We start from the raw sequence: 19638 nt of genomic DNA on the forward strand, positions 1-19638 counted from the left end.
GTGCAGACCTCACAACCCTCTGGAGAGCTTTACGGTTGTGGGCAGAGCAGTTGCCGTACCAGGCGGTGATACAGCCCGACAGGATGCTCTCAATTGTGCATCTGTAAAAGTTTGTGAGTGTTTTTGGTGACAAGCCAAATTTCTTCAGCCTCCTGAGGTTGAAGAGGAGCTGCTGCGCCTTCTTCACCACGCTGTCTGTGTGGTTGGACCATTTCCGTTTGCCCGTGATGTGTACGCTGAGGAACTTAAAACTCTCCACCCTCTCCACTACTGTCTCGTCGATGTGGATAGGTGGCTGCTCCCTCTGCTGTTTCCTGAAGTCCACGATCATCTCCTTTGTTTTGTTGACATTGAGTGAGAGGTTGTTTTCCTGACACCACACTCCGAGTGCCCTCACCTCCTCCCTGTAGGCCGTCTCGTCGCTGTTGGTAATCAAGCCTACCACTGTAGTGTAGTCTGCAAACTTGATGATTGAGTTGGAGGCGTGCATGGCCACGCAGTCGTGGGTATATGCGTTTGCGGAAGTTAGAATAACAATGATCCAGGTTTTACCAGCCCTGGTAGCACAATCGATATGCTGATAGAATTTAGGGAGCCTTGTTTTCAGATTAGCCTTGTTAAAATCCCCAGCTACAATAAATGCAGCCTCAGGATATGTGCTTTCCAGTTTACATAGAGTCAAATGAAGTTCGTTCAGTGCCGTCGATGTGTCTGCTTGGGGGGGGGGGGATGTACATGACTGTGATTATAATCGAAGAGAATTCTCTAGGTAGATAATGCGGTCGGCATTTGATTGTGAGGAATTCTAAGTCAGGTGAACAAAAGGACTTGAGTTCCTGTATATTGTTATGATCACACCACGTCTCGTTAATCATAAGGCATACACCACCGCCCTTCTTCTTACCAGAGAGATGCTTGTTTCTGTCGGCGCGATGCATGAAGAAACCAGGTGGCTGTATCGACTCCGATAGCGTGTCTCGAGTGAGCCATGTTTCCTTGAAACAAAGAATGTTACAGTCTCTGATGTCTCTCTGGAAGGCTACCCTTGCTCGGATTTCGTCTACCTTGTTGTCAAGAGACTGGACATTGGCGAGTAGTATGCTCAGGAGCGGTGCGCGATGTGCCCGTCTACGGAGCCTGACCAGAAGACCACTCCGTCTGCCCCTTCTACGGCGTCGTTGTTTTGGGTCGCCGGCTGGGATCCCATCCATTGTCCTGGGTGGTGGGCCAAACAGAGGATCCGCTTCGGGAAAGTTGTATTCCTGGTCGTAATGTTGGTGAGTTGACGTTGCTCTTATATCCAATAGTTCCTCCCGACTGTATGTAATAAAACCTAAGATTACCTGGGGTAACAATGTAAGAAATAACACATAAAAAAAACGAAATACTGCATAGTTTCCTAGGAACGCGAAGCGAGGCGGCCATCTCTGTCGGCGCCGGAAGTAATATTCCTGATGTGGAAACTGCCTGAAAATTCTTTCATTATGTTTTTTTCCCCAAATAGTAATCAAACATTCCCCATTCCACAGGTTCAGAGTTAAAGCCCCATTCCACAGGTTCAGAGTTAATGCCCCATTCCACAGGTTCAGAGTTAAAGCCCCATTCCACAGGTTCAGAGTTAATGCCCCATTCCACAGGTTCAGAGTTAATGCCCCATTCCACAGGTTCAGAGTTAAAGCCCCATTCCACAGGTTCAGAGTTAAAGCCCCATTCCACAGGTTCAGAGTTAATGCCCCATTCCACAGGTTCAGAGTTAATGCCCCATTCCACAGGTTCAGAGTTAAAGGGAGGGATAATCGATGCTTTTCTTCTGAGCTGTCCTGTATTATTCATGAACGTAATCTAGCCTGGGCTAAAGCAAGGAAATCATGTTCTGATGCTGATTGGCTTCTTTTAAGGCAGCTACGATACAAGTGTTATTTTCTTCTCAGGAAGGCCAAGTCTGAATATTTTATGTCTGTTACCACTGATAAACTGAATGATCCTAGAAAGTTGTGGAAGCCTATTAAGTCTATGTCTGGAAACAGTGATGTTAATGAATTACTGTCATGTCTATTGAAGGACTCTGTTGCTGTATATGACAAAACTGAAATGCTGAATTGTTTCAATGAGCACTTTGTATCATCTGGTAGGCTGTTTTATTCAGTGTCCTCTGTCTCTGTACAACTCTGTGTGGATGAACCAGTGAGAGCTGGTCAAACTTTTAGCTTTTTGCCATTCTCAGTGCAGGACGTACATAAAGCCCTGAACTCCTTAGATCAGAGAAAGCCTGGAAGTCTTGATCTTCTTGATCCCTGAATTTTTATTAAAACTGGCAGCTGATTCAATAGCTGATGTCACGTCCTGACCATAGAAAGATGTTATTTTCTATGGTAGAGTAGGTCAGGGCGTGAAAGGGGGTGTTTTTCTATGTTTTCTATTTCTATGTTGTCAAGGTCTAGTTTTGTATTTCTATGTTGGGTTTTGTTTGGGATGATCTCCAATTAGAGGGAGCTGGTCCTCGTTGTCTCTAATTGGAGGTCATACTTAAGTAGGGGTGGGTTTATGGGAGATTATCTTTGAGTCAGTGTATGTTTCACCTCTGCGTCACAGTTTGTTGTTTTTGTCATTCAGTTTATTTATGTATTGCACAGTTTCACAGTGTAAATAAAATGTGGAACGACACACACGCTGCACTTTGGTCCGCTCCTCCTTACGACAACCGTGACAGCTGAACCATATCTGTTCAATTTAACCCTGGAATGTAATGAAATTCCAAAGATCTGTAAATCAGCATTTGTCCTACCAGTTTTAAAAGGGGGAGATCCAACTCTTTTAAATAATAATAGGCCAATCTCAACGCTGTCACCACCGGAGGAAATATTTGAAACCCTTGTGAGTGAACAGCTAAAATAGTTTTTATATACTAACTCTATTTTATCAATGTACCAATCAGGCTTCAGGAATAAGCATAGCACAATTACAGCAGCCATGAAGGTTTTAAATGATATCACTGAAGCCTTTGACAAAAATAGCACTGTCTTTCACTTTTGATACAGTTGATCATGCTGTACTGAGGCATTGTCGAGCGTCGGTCTTTCGGAGAAAGCAGTTGCATGGTTTGCCAACTATCTGTCTGATAGAACTCAGTGCACTCAATTTGATGGGCTCATGTCTGTTAAATTGTAAGTCTTTAATGGTGTGCCCCAGGGCACTGTACTTGGTCCCCTCTTATTCTATTTAGATAAATAATTTTGACAAAAATTTGCTAAATGCGTAACTTCACTTTTATGCTGATGATACTATCATTTATTGTTGTGTCTCGTCTCAAAGTGGAAGAACTTGTCCCGATTTGGTGTTTTTAAATCATTGATGAAGGATTTTGAGGCTGATTCCCTGACCTGACAATGTTTTTAATTTGCTGTTTTATGATTTTGTTATACTCCTGTAAATTCTATATTTTTTACTAGATTACCTGTAGTTTTTCATGTTGTCTGTAAATGGGTAATGAATTGGTGCTGCCTATCTTTCCCAGGACGCTCTTGAAAAAGATATTTAAAATCTCAATGAGCCCTTCCTGGTTAAATAAAGGTTCAATTAAATAAATATGCGAGTAAAACCCGGAGAGTTCAATCTGGTTTTCACTAATAGCATCCATTTTGTCCTGTAGGTGTGACCCCTAAGCGAATGGAGATGGAGGTATCCATTATGAGGAAGCTGGTGCACCACAAGAACGTTCTCCAGCTGCTGGACTGGAACACCACTGAAGGTAAGAACAGACAGCACCTCCAGCTGCTGGACTGGAACACCACTGAGGGTAAGAACAGACAGCACCTCCAGCTGCTGGACTGGAACACCACTGAGGGTAAGAACAGACAGCACCTCCAGCTGCTGGACTGGAACACCACTGAAGGTAAGAACAGACAGCACCTCCAGCTGCTGGACTGGAACACCACTGAAGGTAAGAACAGACAGCACCTCCAGCTGCTGGACTGGAACACCACTGAGGGTAAGAACAGACAGCACCTCCAGCTGCTGGACTGGAACACCACTGAGGGTAAGAACAGACAGCACCTCCAGCTGCTGGACTGGAACACCACTGAGGGTAAGAACAGACAGCACCTCCAGCTGCTGGACTGGAACACCACTGAGGGTAAGAACAGACAGCACCTCCAGCTGCTGGACTGGAACACCACTGAGGGTAAGAACAGACAGCACCTCCAGCTGCTGGACTGGAACACCACTGAGGGTAAGAACAGACAGCACCTCCAGCTGCTGGACTGGAACACCACTGAGGGTAAGGAGGGAAAACGAGCTGAACTTCAGGGTTGCGTCCCAAACGACACCCTACTTTTATAGTGTGCTATATTTGACCACTCTGGGTGACTGCATTATTTACATTGTCTGTCTCCATATAGAGTAGAAAAAGAGTGGCGTCTTATCTATAATATATTACCTACAACTACTGCAAGCTGAATTCTAGTGTGTGTGTGTGTGTGTGTGTGTGTGTGTGTGTGTGTGTGTGTGTGTGTGTGTGTGTGTGTGTGTGTGTGTGTGTGTGTGTGTGTGTGTGTGTGTGTGTGTGTGTGTGTGTGTGTGTGTGTGTGTGTGTGTGTGTGTGTGTGTGTGTGTGTGTGTGTGTCCTCCCAGAACCCTATGTGTTGATCATGGAGTTTGTGAGCAACGGAACCCTGCGGAGCTTCCTTCAGACCCACAGAGACAAACTGATCTCTGACCCTGAGCTACAGAGCTTGTTCACCATTGCATCCTATCACATCGCACTGGCCATGGAACACCTCCGATCCAAAATGGTACCCACTTTCCTCCTCCCACTCATTCCTTATGACACCAAACTGCCAATGGCATTAACTGCTCTTGGACCAGTCAGTCAGTCAGAAACTGTTCTGGGGTCTGTGTTCCAGATGGTGCACTTTGACCTATGACCAGTTCTTACAGACAGTTAACCCTTACACACAGCTACAGAACATCATGATACACACAGTACAGTCAGAAAACAGTAACTGTTCTGGGATCTGTCCTTACAGACGGTGTTACACACCGTTTAGGTGACAGTAACTGTTCTGGGATCTGTCCTTACAGACGGTGTTACATACCGTTTAGGTGACCGTAACTGTTCTGGGATCTGTCCTTACAAACGGCGTTACATACCGTTCAGGTGACAGTAACTGTTCTGGGATCTGTCCTTACAGACAGTGTTACATACTGTTCAGGTGACAATAACTGATGTGAGATCTGTTCTTACAGGTTGTGCATTGTGACGTAGGATCTGTTCTTACAGACGGTAGCCCAAACATACAACAACAGTACATCTGACAGTAACTGTTCTGGGATCTGTCCTTACAGACGGTGTTACACACCGTTTAGGTGACAGTAACTGTTCTGGGATCTGTCCTTACAGACGGTGTTACATACCGTTCAGGTGACAGTAACTGTTCTGGGATCTGTGTTGTGTTTCAGGTGGTGCACTGTGACCTGGCCCTCAGGAATATCATGGTAAGCAGGTTTCCCTGGGAGGTAAAGGTGTCAGAGTTTGGTCTGGCCAGAGACCTGACCCGCATGAAGAGCCGCCGCAGCAGTCGCAGGAAACACCCACGGGTCAGCCCCCCCCACACACACACACACACACACACACACACACACACACACACAGGGTTCAGTAACAAATTCATGGGGGGGGGGACCAGTCACAGGAAGATTGACAATGCTTTTTAGGACAGGAATAGACTTAATCTGTCCTAGGAAACTGGCCTTACCGTGATAATGGTTTCAGTGTGAGTTTTAAAGGGTAACTGTTTCCAATGTGTGGTTATGTGTATAGGAACGTGTGCCTCTACGCTGGTACCCCCCTGAGTACTTCAGAATCAACTATTACAGCTTCAAGGGGGACGTGTGGGCATTTGGCATCGTGCTGTGGGAGATACAGACATTTGGTGAGTTTCGTGTTCATAAACAATGGAAACAAAAAATGTCTAACATCATTTACAAGCCTGTATAGTTGGCTGCCTAGTTGTCCATAAGGATGACAAGCCTGATATTTGTATTTATCTAATCTTTTTATTTACCTAGATAAGTAAATTAGAACGAATTCTAAATTCTATGTAAAATCTAACACCTTGGACATAACACAGTGGGTACTTATGGTTCCCAGGTACCTTACCATACCATGACCTGGAGACACCAGAGGCCGTCGTCTATCACATCTGTGCCGGTCACAAGAATAAAGACCCCGAGGGCTGCAGGCCAGAGATGTGAGTGACCGTGACGTCACTGATATTGTATCACAGGCTGCATCACATCCGGCCGTGATCGGGAGTCCCATAGGGCGGCGCATAATTAGCCCAGAGTCATCCGGGTTTGGCCGGTGTAGGCCGTCATTGTAAATAAGAATTTGTTCTTAACTGACACTTGCCTAGTTAAATTAAATAAGTAAAAAATATTTGATAGTGTTGTGGTTACAGCAGCGACAGGGTCATGTTCAGTAGGGCACAAAACAAAAATCTGTGTTCTTATTGTATAAGTTTAGGTAAGACCTCTTTATTTAACCCTAACCCTTATTGTATAAGTTTAGGTAGGACCTCTTTATTTAACCCTTATTGTATAAGTTTAGGTAGTACCTCTTTATTTAACCCTAACCCTTATTGTATAAGTTTAGGTAAGACCTCTTTATTTAACCCTAACCCTTATTGTATAAGTTTAGGTAGGACCTCTTTATTTAACCCTAACCCTTATTGTATAAGTTTAGGTAGTACCTCTTTATTTAACCCTAACCCTTATTGTATAAGTTTAGGTAGGACCTCTTTATTTAACCCTTATTGTATAAGTTTAGGTAGTACCTCTTTATTTAACCCTAACCCTTATTGTATAAGTTTAGGTAAGACCTCTTTATTTAACCCTAACCTTTATTGTATAAGTTTAGGTAGGACCTCTTTATTTAACCCTAACCCTTATTGTATAAGTTTAGGTAGGACCTCTTTATTTAACCCTTATTGTATAAGTTTAGGTAGGACCTCTTTATTTAACCCTAACCCTTATTGTATAAGTTTAGGTAGTACCTCTTTATTTAACCCTAACCCTTATTGTATAAGTTTAGGTAGGACCTCTTTATTTAACCCTTATTGTATAAGTTTAGGTAGGACCTCTTTATTTAACCCTAACCCTTATTGTATAAGTTTAGGTAGGACCTCTTTATTTAACCCTTATTGTATAAGTTTAGGTAGTACCTCTTTATTTAACCCTAACCCTTATTGTATAAGTTTAGGTAAGACCTCTTTATTTAACCCTAACCTTTATTGTATAAGTTTAGGTAGGACCTCTTTATTTAACCCTAACCCTTATTGTATAAGTTTAGGTAGGACCTCTTTATTTAACCCTTATTGTATAAGTTTAGGTAGGACCTCTTTATTTAACCCTAACCCTTATTGTATAAGTTTAGGTAGTACCTCTTTATTTAACCCTAACCCTTATTGTATAAGTTTAGGTAGGACCTCTTTATTTAACCCTTATTGTATAAGTTTAGGTAGGACCTCTTTATTTAAAAGCCTGAACACAACCCAGGCGTGCACAGCCCCTCTGTGGAATACTGGATGAAGCCGATAGGTTGAAAGTATTCTAGGGCTTCGTCAGAAATGGCTATTCACTATATAGTGCACTACATTTGACCAGGACCCATAGGGGTGCACTATATAGTGCACTACATTTGACCAGGACCCATAGGGGTGCACTATATAGTGAACGGGGTGTCATTTGGGATGCATACTAGCTCTCGTTCTCTCTCTCCCTCCCTCTCTCGCCCCCCTCTCTCTCTCTCTCTCTCTCTCTCTCGCCCCCCTCTCCCCCCTCTCTCTCTCCCCCCTCTCTCTCTCTCCCCCTCTCTCGCTCTCCCTCTCCTCTCTCTCTCCCCCGCTCTCGCTCTCTCGCTCGCTCTCTTTCCCCCGCTCTCGCTCTCCCTCTCCCCCGCTCTCTCTCTCCCCCGCTCTCTCTCTCCCCCGCTCTCTCCCCCGCTCTCTCTCCCCCGCTCTCTCTCCACCTCTCGCTCTCGCCTCTCTCGCTCTCGCCTCTCTCGCTCTCGCCTCTCTCTCTCTCCCCCGCTCTCTCTATCTCTCTCCCTCTCTCCCTCTCCCTCTCTCCCTCTCAGACTGCAGATAATGCGAGACTGCTGGATGGAACCCTACACTTCCAGGCCCTCCTTCTCAGACATAGTGAGAATCCTGGAGGACATCATGGAGAATGATTCAGTAAGCCACCTTCCATCCACCGCTTCCTCTTCTTCTTCTTCTGTGGAGTTATAGGACAGTTATAAACCCATAGCAATAGAATCTTCTAGGCTTTTGGATTCGTCTATAGCATTGGTCACCAACCTTTTTTGAGTCGAGATCACCGTCAAAAAATAGTTTTTAAACATGATTTAAAAAAACGTCAGCCTATGTAACCTATTAACCTATTCAAAACAGTACTGTAGTAATGAGGTCTGTGCAGTTGGCTGTAGGCCCAACACATTATCACCACATATTGGCTTTGATTGAATTGCCCTGCCAATGCATTGTTGTTCTTCTGAAACCATTTTTGAGGTTATGATCACACCGGTAATAGATCAGTTCTTGTATTACTTGTGAGGCGCCGCTTTAGTGAACATGAATCATGACTTTTATATTTTACTGGGCTGATGGTGTCTGCGTCTGTCAGTCTCAGCGGAGGGACGGAGAGAGCAGCAGACTGAGGGTCCGCCTTTCAACATCCCTCCTCTCTCCCTTTCCTCCACTGACACTGACCAATAAAGAAACACCGTCTTCTAGAAGGTTGCGAAACTCGAGTCGCACTGCATTATTTTTGCCTCGTGCAGAAATTCATGAACAGAGAAAGTGAAATATTCTTCAATATTAAAAAGAAAAGTCTCAAGCCGTTAATAACAACAAGACAAGCCTATAGATACACTTTGCGACTCATTCATTGCAGCTGCAGTGCTTGTTGTAGCACTGAGTGGAAATAGGAAGAACGCTCATTTTATGGCTTATAAAAGTGTTGAATACAAAGTGTTGACAGTACTGAGTAAAAAGTTAAACATGAACTCACTCATAAAAACAGCAGCTCTTTGCTGTATTCATTGACATTGAATATATATATATATTTTTTTAACCAGGCAAGTCAGTTAAGAACAAATTCTTATTTACAATGACGGCCTAGGAACAGTGGGTTAACTGCCTTGTTCAGGGTCAGAACGACAGATTTTTACCTTGTCAGCTCAGGGATTCAAACTTGCAACCTTTCGGTTACTAGTCCAACATTCTAACCACTAGGCTACCTGCCTCTAACCACTAGGCCACCTGCCTCTAACCACTAGGCCACCTGCCTCTAACCACTAGGCTACTCTGCCTCTCACCACTAGGCCACCTGCCTCTCACCACTAGGCCACCTGCCTCTAACCACTAGGCCACCTGCCTCTAACCACCAGGCCACCTGCCTCTAACCACCAGGCCACCTGCCTCTAACCACCAGGCCACCTGCCTCTAACCACTAGGCCACCTGCTTCTAACCACCAGGCCACCTGCCTCTAACCACTAGGCTACCTGCCTCTAACCACTAGGCCACCTGCCTCTAACCACTAGGCCACCTGCCTCTAACCACTAGGCCACCTGCCTCTCACCACTAGGCCACCTGCCTCTAACCACTAGGCCACCTGCTTCTAACCACCAGGCCACCTGCCTCTAACCACTAGGCCACCTGCCTCTAGCCACTAGGCCACCTGCCTCTAACCACTAGGCTACCTGCCTCTCACCACTAGGCTACCTGCCTCTAACCACTAGGGTACATGCCTCTAACCACTAGGCTACCTGCCTCTAACCACTAGGCTACCTGCCTCTAACCACTAGGCTACCTGCCTCTAACCACTAGGCTACCTGCCTCTAACCTCTAGGCTACCTGCCTCTAACCGCTAGGCTACCTGCCTCTAACCACTAGGCTACCTGCCTCTAACCACTAGGGTACCTGCCTCTAACCACTAGGCTACCTGCCTCTAACCACTAGGCAACCTGCCTCTAACCACTAGGCTACCTGCCTCTAACCACTAGGCTACCTGCCTCTCACCACTAGGGTACCTGCCTCTAACCACTACGCCACCTGCCTCTAGCCACTAGGCTACCTGCCTCTAACCACTAGGCTACCTGCCTCTAACCACTAGGCTACCTGCCTCTAACCACTAGGCTACCTGCCTCTAACTACTAGGCTGCCCTGCCTCTAACCACTAGACCACCTGCCTCTAACCACTAGGCTACCTGCTTCTAACCACTAGGCTACCTGCTTCTAACCACTAGGCTACCTGCCTCTAACCACTAGGCTACCTGCCTCTAACCACTAGGCCACCTGGTTTTAAACGTTCTGAAATCTCACAGTATCAACTCGGCTGTAGCTTTTTTTTACTCCTGCTACGTTACTGCAGACGGGAATCTGAGCCATCCGATTGGCCGGTGGTCGGTCCATAGTGCACTTGATTTGCTCCCCCTGGGGAATGCAGTTTGTCACTACCCGGCGCGCAGGGCAGCTGAAACGGTTGTAACTACCGTCAAAAGCTCACAAATAAAAAATACAAAAAATAGGAACACAAGTGTCACGTAGAGTAGGCCAGAAGGCTAAACTGGAAAACCTAACCTCTATAAAAAATAACAAGATGGCGGAGCCGCAAAAGTTCTTCTGTGCAACGGTGTTTATTTACATAGTGATTCCGGAACAAAACAACAGTACTGCCATCAAACGTATACCTTATGAGACAGCTTAAAAACAAAGCTGCCCCACCCACAGCTCAATCCAAAATGCCTCTCCTTGAACTGAAAGAGAGGCTCCTTTTGTAGGGGTAGCCCCTCCCCTCAGAACAATTAACACTAATTAATTAAGCAATTACCTATTCAACATACAGTTTCCATTTATCTAAACATACCAAAATATATACATTGCAACACGTTTATGAAACAACATCACAATATAACATTTACAAAATTACATCACTACTGACAGTGTCTTCCAATATGCCCGTTTACATTAATGAGCCATTCCGGACAGGCACTACAAAGTAAGCCCAATTCCCTTAGCTCGGGTCCTTATCCAGCCTACCTGGAAGCTACAGAGATGGAGAGAGAGAGGAACAGAACAAACAACCGTGCTCATCCATAACATCGATAAGTATACTAAATATTGCTTATATTAAATATGAACACCTGTCTTTATTTCTTTATACCCTAACTGGTTACTGAAGTAAGTGTGAAATGTATGTACTAAGATAGAGACGTTAACTTGTGTGTCGACCCACATTGTTAACTTATCTGATAACGGAGCAGGGAGGAGTGATGAATGTGTGCGTGCGTTAAAGTACCAAATGCTGCCCGCGGCCAGTGACGGACTTCTACGTCACATTACCTTCCTCCTCTCCTGAAGCGACCAGGTTCGGGAGTCTGGATAGGTAGTCTGCCGTGACATTTTCTTTTCCTGCCTTATGACGGACACAGAACCTGAAAGGCTGGAGCTCCAGATACCACCTGGTCACACGAGAATTCCGGTCCTTCATGGTCTGGATCCAGGTCAGTGCTCTGTGGTCTGTGTGCAGGTCAAATTCCCTCCCAAGAAGGTAGTAACGGAGGCTATCTAGGGCCCACTTTATAGCCAGGCACTCCTTCTCGATTGTCGAATACCTGGTTTCCCTCGGCAACAGCTTCCGACTCAGGTACAGTACAGGAAGCTCTTCTCCTGGCTCCCCTTGGGCCAGTACAGCTCCAATTCCCACAGCCGAAGCGTCCACCTGCACGAGAAACCTCTTCTGAAAATCAGGGGTCTGGAGAACAGGGAATGAGCACAGTCGTTTTTTCAGTATCCCGAAGGCTTCCCCACACTCCTCAGTCCACTTCACAGGGTTGCTGGCCACCTTTGAAGTGAGGTTGGTTAGAGGGACAGCGATGGTCGAAAACTGCGGAATGAATCTCCGGTACCATCCTGCCAGACCTAGGAAGGACTTCACCTGTGTCTTGGTTCTGGGTTGAGGGCTGTTCCTGATGGACTCCACTTTGTCCACCTGAGGTCGAACTTCACCCTTACCCAGCTGGTAACCCAGATACTTAGTCTCCTGTTTTGCCCACTCACACTTCAGGAGGTTAAGCGTGAGGCCTGCATCATGGATCTTCCCCAGGACTCTGCTAAGATGCTGTATGTGCTCCTCCCAGGAGTGACTGTAGATCACCACGTCATCCAAGTAAGCAGCACAGTAATCGTCACAGTCCTGGAGGACCTTGTCCATAAGCCTCTGGAAAGTTGCAGGGGCCCCATGAAGGCCAAACGGCATGACCTTAAACTGGAACAGGCCCATCGGTGTCCGGAAGGCAGTGTAGGCCTTGGATTGTTTGTCCAGGGGCACCTGCCAGTACCCTTTGCAGAGATCCAATGTGGTGATGTAATGAGCTCTACCGATTCTCTCCAGTAAGTCGTCAATGCGGGGCATGGGGTAGGCATCAAACTGGGAGATGGCATTCACCTTACGGAAGTCCATGCAGACGCGCAAAGAGCCATCCTTCTTTGGGACAATGACAATAGGGCTGCTCCATTCACTTGACGATGGCTCGACAACATCCATGTCTATCATGGTGTGGACCTCCTCTTTGAGGGCTACCACCAGCCTCTCAGGCACACGGTAAGGATGCTGGCGGACAGGGTTCTGGCCAGGCTTCAAACGAATGACGTGTTCCAGGACTTTGGTTCTTCCTGGCCTCTGACTGAAGAGGGCCGGATACTTGTCAAACAGCTGCTTCAGCTCAACTTGCTTGTCTTCTTCTAGGTGAGCCAGTATGACCTCTGCTCGTCCTTTCCATGCCTCTGTGACCCCATCTGACTCGTCCTCTTCTTCTACTCTGCGGACCAGAAATGACTTTACCTTGGAGAGTTCCCCTTTCTCCTCCCAGGCCTTGAGGAGGTTCACATGGTAGGTTTGCTTCTCCTTACCCTTGTCCGGGTGCAGCACCTCGTAGGTCACCGGGCCCATCTTCCTCCCGATTAGGTACGGCCCTTGCCACTGCGCAAGGAGCTTGCTGGTAGACGAGGGAAGGAGGAGCAGGACTTTCTGTCCTGGCTCAAACGCTCTGTGGCGAGCGTGCTGGTCATACCCTCGCTTCTGGGCCTTCTGGGCTTGCTGAAGATTTGCCCTAGCCTCCTCTCGGTACCGCTCCAGCCTGTCTCGCATCTGGAGAACGTACTGGACAATCCCCTGTCCTGAGGTAGCTACTGGGGAACCTTCCCAGCACTTCTTCAGCAGGTCCAGTGGTCCCTGCACTGGCCATCCATAGAGGAGTTCGAATGGTGAGAAACCTGTCGATGCCTGAGGCACCTCCCTGTAAGCAAAAAGCAGAAAGGGTAACCACTTATCCCAGTCTTTACCAGTGTCAGCCACAAACTTCCTCAGCATATTCTTGAGCGTTTGATTGAATCTCTCTACAAGCCCATCCGTTTGGGGATGGTAGGGAGTGGTCCTCAAGCCTTTAATGCCCAGCTGTCGGTGGAGTTGGACCATCAGTCGTGAAGTGAAGTTTGTGCCTTGGTCCGTCAGGATTTCATCTGGGATTCCTACACGAGAAAAGAGCTGAACAAGAGCACTGATTATTTTTGGAGTGGTTATGGAACGGAGTGGGAAGGCTTCTGGGAACCGGGTGGCATAGTCACAGATCACCAATATATACTGGTAACCTGCACTACTCTTCTCCAAGGGTCCAACAATGTCCATTGCAATTCTCTTGAATGGGGTAGAGATAACTGGCAGTGAACATAGAGGAGCCCGGTCAGACCTACGGACAGCACTGGTTTTCTGGCACGTGGGGCATGTTTTGCAGTATGTTTGTACATCAGTATACATGGAGGGCCAAAAGAAACGGGAGCCTAGCCTAAGATAGGTCTTATGTTGCCCTAGATGGCCTGCCCATGGAACTGTATGTGCAAGGTTGAGAACAAGTGGTCTACATGTAGATGGCACCACTAACTTCCTGCTATCTGCTTCTGACCCAAGGTAGAGTATGTGGTTGTCTACTGTGTATATTCCCCCACATGAAGATTGGCTGTCCCCAGCTAAGGCCTTATCAAATAAACCTTTCAAGGTTGCGTCAGACTTCTGCAGTGTAGCAAAATTTTGTGGAACTTCCCATTGCACTTCTAACCCAGACACATCAGCAACAGGTACAGGGGTTCCCACATACTTCTCAAGACGCCGCTGGCGGCGTGACTTTCTGGGCCCTTTGGTTCCCCCCTCACACAGACTATCACACAAGTCAGGCAGAGGTTGTAAACCAGCTTTGGCCTGTGCACGAGTGACAACTGAACATGACACCTGAACATCAGACTGGCAAACTGACTGCTCATATAGCTGACCCCCCACACTTCCCAACAGATCAGAGAGTACAGGCACATCCCTCCCCAAAATCATCTCAAAAGGTAGCTTCTCCATTACCCCAACTTTGAGGAGGTATTTCTGACCCTGAATCTCCACTGTGAGTTCAGCTGTGGGCTGCTGTGACTGGTCACCATGGACACATTGGATCAGTGTCTGGTGACCGTAATCAATGTCATTAACAGGTACATTACATTTTCTGATCAACGACAGTGAACTGCCGGTGTCAATCATTGCAGTAAGACTTTTACCATTCACTTTTACAGGTACCAAGACTGACCCTTCCCCAGTCTGTCTATTCTGAACACCATCCCCCTCTCTGGGCACATAACAGTAACCTGAGAGCTTGGATTTACGTAGTGGACACATTGAAGCCTTGTGCCCCTGCTGTCGGCAGTAAAAACAGGTCAGACCCCTCCCATCAGAGCGAACTGCATGATCCCTTACCTCCCTCCTCCCAGACACATAACCCCCAGAGTTACCTCCACCATCTCGGGTATCTCTGATGTCCCTTGTGTCTCGGAGACTCCTTGGAGCGGGTGCTGCAGGTCGTGGTGGGCCCCCTTTACGTGCATTAAGGTACTGCAGCGCAAGCTTGGCCGCCATAAGCCCGTCCTTGGGCTCGTGCTCTCGAACCCAGGTTCGAATGTCGTGTGGTAGAACTTGTAGAAGTTGCTCGAGGATGATGACCTCACCGATCTCGTCCTGTGTCTTCTCCTCTGGTCGAACCCATCGTCGGTAGAGACCCTTGAGGCGGTGGTACGTCTCTGTCGGTGACTCACCCGATGGCGTCGATGCAGCTCTAAAGCGTTGACGGTAGGTCTCCGAGGAGATGTCGAACTTCATCAGCAGCGCTTCCTTCAAGCCCTTGTAGACGTTGGACAGCCCCTCATCCATTGCTGTGTAAGCCTCTAAGGCCTTGCCCGTGAGCAATGGGACAAGCCTGCAGGCCCACTCTACCTCCGGCCACTGCCACGTCTTGGCCATTCGCTCAAACCTCAGCAAGTAGTTTTCAATGTCCTCCCCCTGCTGGTATGAGGGCATCTTTGGCTCCTTCCTCAGGAATGCTGGAAGATGAACGTTAACACTGCTGGACTGGTCTCCTGGTGCTGGGGCTGGCCTCATTACTGCTTGGGGATCCTGCTGTGGAGTTGAAGTCCCTGCTGCGTCGAGCCTTTGTCGTCCTGGTGTTGGCAGACCCAATCTTGGGCTCTCACTGACGAGTTCCACTTGGTGAGGAGCTGTGAGGATAGATTGGCGTAGGCCCCGAAACTCCTGCTTGAGGTCTTCGTCCCTCTTCTCAAGGCAGGTGAAAAGTTGCTGGAAAAGGGCTACCATGGTTGGGTGTGGTTCTGGTCCCCCAACTGCTCCTTCAGTCAGCTGGTCTCTTATTGCTGTATCTGCTGGTTCAACCGGTAGTTCAAACAGTTCTGGTTGTGTTTGGCCCCTTGGTCGGGCTCCTAGTTTCTCATAATTAACCTCTTCACCAGAAGATTCCATGGTATTCCACCCAGTTTCAACTTCAATTACCTTTTATGACAGTTGATGCTGCTGCTGAGAACGCAATCCTGTACGCATTCCTTTACCTCTCTTGTTGGAATTCACTGATTTGCGGTGCGCCATCCCACTGCTGCCACCATATGTCACGTAGAGTAGGCCAGAAGGCTAAACTGGAAAACCTAACCTCTATAAAAAATAACAAGATGGCGGAGCCGCAAAAGTTCTTCTGTGCAACGGTGTTTATTTACATAGTGATTCCGGAACAAAACAACAGTACTGCCATCAAACGTATACCTTATGAGACAGCTTAAAAACAAAGCTGCCCCACCCACAGCTCAATCCAAAATGCCTCTCCTTGAACTGAAAGAGAGGCTCCTTTTGTAGGGGTAGCCCCTCCCCTCAGAACAATTAACACTAATTAATTAAGCAATTACCTATTCAACATACAGTTTCCATTTATCTAAACATACCAAAATATATACATTGCAACACGTTTATGAAACAACATCACAATATAACATTTACAAAATTACATCACTACTGACAGTGTCTTCCAATATGCCCGTTTACATTAATGAGCCATTCCGGACAGGCACTACAAAGTAAGCCCAATTCCCTTAGCTCGGGTCCTTATCCAGCCTACCTGGAAGCTACAGAGATGGAGAGAGAGAGGAACAGAACAAACAACCGTGCTCATCCATAACATCGATAAGTATACTAAATATTGCTTATATTAAATATGAACACCTGTCTTTATTTCTTTATACCCTAACTGGTTACTGAAGTAAGTGTGAAATGTATGTACTAAGATAGAGACGTTAACTTGTGTGTCGACCCACATTGTTAACTTATCTGATAACGGAGCAGGGAGGAGTGATGAATGTGTGCGTGCGTTAAAGTACCAAATGCTGCCCGCGGCCAGTGACGGACTTCTACGTCACAACAAGGCTTAGCGTTGGGTTTTTACAGAAATGTTTGGCGATTTGACCGGTTGGTGACTACTGGTCTATAGTTCTAGTTCAATGGTTGAACTTCTCACTTCTCTCTCTCTCTCTGTCATCTCTCTGATCATGTGGTGCATCCCAATAGAATAGTGTCTTCATCTCCTCGCCTATTTACCTTCATTTGATTTTTTTTTTTTAAATGTGGACTGACTATAGACAGTAAAACTTCCTGTAAAACCTCCTGTAGGCATCCTGCAGGTTACACTTGTCCTGTGACTTTAGAACCACAGGACAGGTCTCACAGCAGTAGCATGGTCCAGATACATAGACGACTTGCGTAGGGCTTTTTTTATTTATTGAAATGAACATCTCTTTGTAGGATTATGTGGATGTGGAGAACTCAAGACTTCTGGCAACGAGAGAGACGGACAACCACGACTCAAAAAGCATCAACCATTTCTGAACTTAGCCGTTTTGATCAGTCAAACATCTAGACATTGACAACTCGGCTTTGAGATTTTTCACCTCTATTAAACCAGGCAAGTCAGTTAAGAACAAATTCTTATTTACAATGACAGCCTACCGGGGAACAGTGGGTTAACTGCCTTGTTCAGGGGCAGAACGACAGATTTCTACCTTGTCAGCTCGGGGATTCGATCTTGCAACCTTTCAGTTACTAGTCTAATGCTCTAACCACTAGGCTACCTGCCTCTAACCACTAGGCTACCAGCCTCTAACCACTAGGCTACCTGCCTCTAACCACTAGGCCACCTGCCTCTAACCACTAGGCTACCTGCTTCTAACCACTAGGCTACCTGCCTCTCACCACTAGGCTACTCTGCCTCTAACCACTAGGCCACCTGCCTCTAGCCACTAGGCCACCTGCCTCTAACCACTAGGCCACCTGCCTCTAAACACCAGGCCACCTGCCTCTAACCACTAGACTACATGCCTCTAACCACTAGGCCACCTGCCTCTAGCCACTAGGCCACCTGCCTCTAACCACTAGGCCACCTGCCTCTAACCACCAGGCCACCTGCCTCTAACCACTAGGCCACCTGCCTCTAACCACTAGGCCACCTGCCTCTAACCACTAGGCCACCTGCCTCTAACCACTAGTCCACCTGCCTCTAACCACTAGGCTACCTGCCTCTAACCACTAGTCTACCTGCCTCTAACCACTAGGCTACCTGCCTCTAACCACTAGTCTACCTGCTTCTAACCACCAGGCCACCTGCCTCTAACCACTAGTCTACCTGCCTCTAACCACCAGGCCACCTGCCTCTAACCACTAGTCTACCTGCCTCTAACCACTAGTCTACCTGCCTCTAACCACTAGGCTACCTGCCTCTAACCACTAGGCTACCTGCCTCTAACCACTAGGTTACCTGTCACCCCAAATGCCCCAGATGATGCTGTATCTAAACTGATCGACTGTACATACGATACCTGGAATTGATAACGAAGTCGTCAATGTGAAGCTACTATCTCATGGTCATTTTAAATCATTTGAAATGATATACAGTTAATTCTACATGTTCTTAATGGCGCTACTGCCACCTATGTAAATAAACTGTAAGAAGTAATAATGACTGTAATATTTCAGGAAATACCATTTTTATTCATTACCAAGAAAATGGGTTGTTTAATAATAACAGTGGTTGATGCTTGGCTGGGTCATCTTGGACCAAGGAGTATTAGCACAAAATGGAACACTATTCCCTATATAATGCACTACTTTTGACCAGAGCCCTATGGGGTAAGTAGTGCACTATATAGGGAATAGGGTGCCATTTAGGGAAATGCACAACGACAAAAGTGGAAGTTCTTGTTGAGCAGCTTTGTATTCTTAGCTGCACAATGAATTTCCCTGTTGGAACAATAAAGTCTGAATTCAAAATCCAATTGGGACTGGTCTCTTTTAATACTGTTGTAAACACACTGTAGACAGACCAGGATTAGTATACCTCACACCTTGACCCCCTCAACAGGAGTCATTTCACAGTATGACTTTATCTCAAATGGCACCCTATTCCCTACATAGTGCACTACTTTTGATAAGAGCCCTATGGGCCCTGGTCAAAAGTGTTTTTTTCATTTATTTTTTATTTCACCTTTTATTTAACCAGGTAGGCCAGTTGAGAACAATTTCTCATTTACAACTGCGACCTGGCCAAGATAAAGCAAAGCAGTTCGACACATACAACAACACAGAGTTACACATGGAATAAACAAACATACAGTCAATAATACAATAGAAAAAGTCTATATACAATGTGAGCAAATGAGGTAGGATAAGGGGGGCGAGGCAATAAATAGGCCATAGTGGCTAAATTATTACAGTATGGCAAATGAAACACTGGGGTGATGGATGTGCAAAAGATGAATGTGCAAGTAGAGATACTGGGGTGCAAAGGAGCAAAATAAATAACAATATGGGGATGAGGTAGTTGGATGGGCTATTTACAGATTGGCTATGTACAGGTGCAGTGATCTGTGAGCTGCTCTCACAGCTGGTGCTTAAAGCTAGTGAGGGAGATAAGTGTTTCCAGTTTCAGAGATTTTTGCAGTTAGTTCCAGTCATTGGCATCAGAGAACTGGAAGGAAAGGCGGCCGAAGGAGGAATTGGCTTTGGGGGTGACCAGTGAAATATACCTGCTGGAGCGCGTGCTGCGGGTGGGTGCTGCTTATCTCAGTGAGCTGAGATAAGGCGGGGCTTTACCTAGCAAAGACTTATAGATGACCTGGAGCCAGTGGGTTTGGCGACGGATATGAAGCGAGGGCCAGTCA

At 46.6% G+C, this 19638-nt stretch overlaps 1 protein-coding gene across 1 annotated transcript in view; it reads left to right on the forward strand.

The window, feature by feature from the left end:
• Positions 1-18753, forward strand: part of si:ch211-167j9.5 (fibroblast growth factor receptor homolog 1) — a 32135-nt gene extending 13382 nt beyond the window's left edge. The window contains exons 5-11 of the mRNA XM_014163617.3: positions 3650-3748; positions 4630-4790; positions 5458-5595; positions 5819-5930; positions 6149-6248; positions 8135-8234; positions 17228-18753. Of these exons, the coding sequence (XP_014019092.1) occupies positions 3650-3748; positions 4630-4790; positions 5458-5595; positions 5819-5930; positions 6149-6248; positions 8135-8234; positions 17228-17311 (794 nt within the window). The 3' untranslated portion in view covers positions 17312-18753. The remainder of the gene's footprint in view (positions 1-3649; positions 3749-4629; positions 4791-5457; positions 5596-5818; positions 5931-6148; positions 6249-8134; positions 8235-17227) is intronic.
• Positions 18754-19638: the final 885 nt, after the last annotated feature.

The sequence above is a fragment of the Salmo salar genome, chromosome 20 (assembly GCF_965601325.2).
Source record: "Salmo salar chromosome 20, fSalSal1, whole genome shotgun sequence".
Classification (NCBI taxonomy): domain Eukaryota; kingdom Metazoa; phylum Chordata; class Actinopteri; order Salmoniformes; family Salmonidae; genus Salmo; species Salmo salar.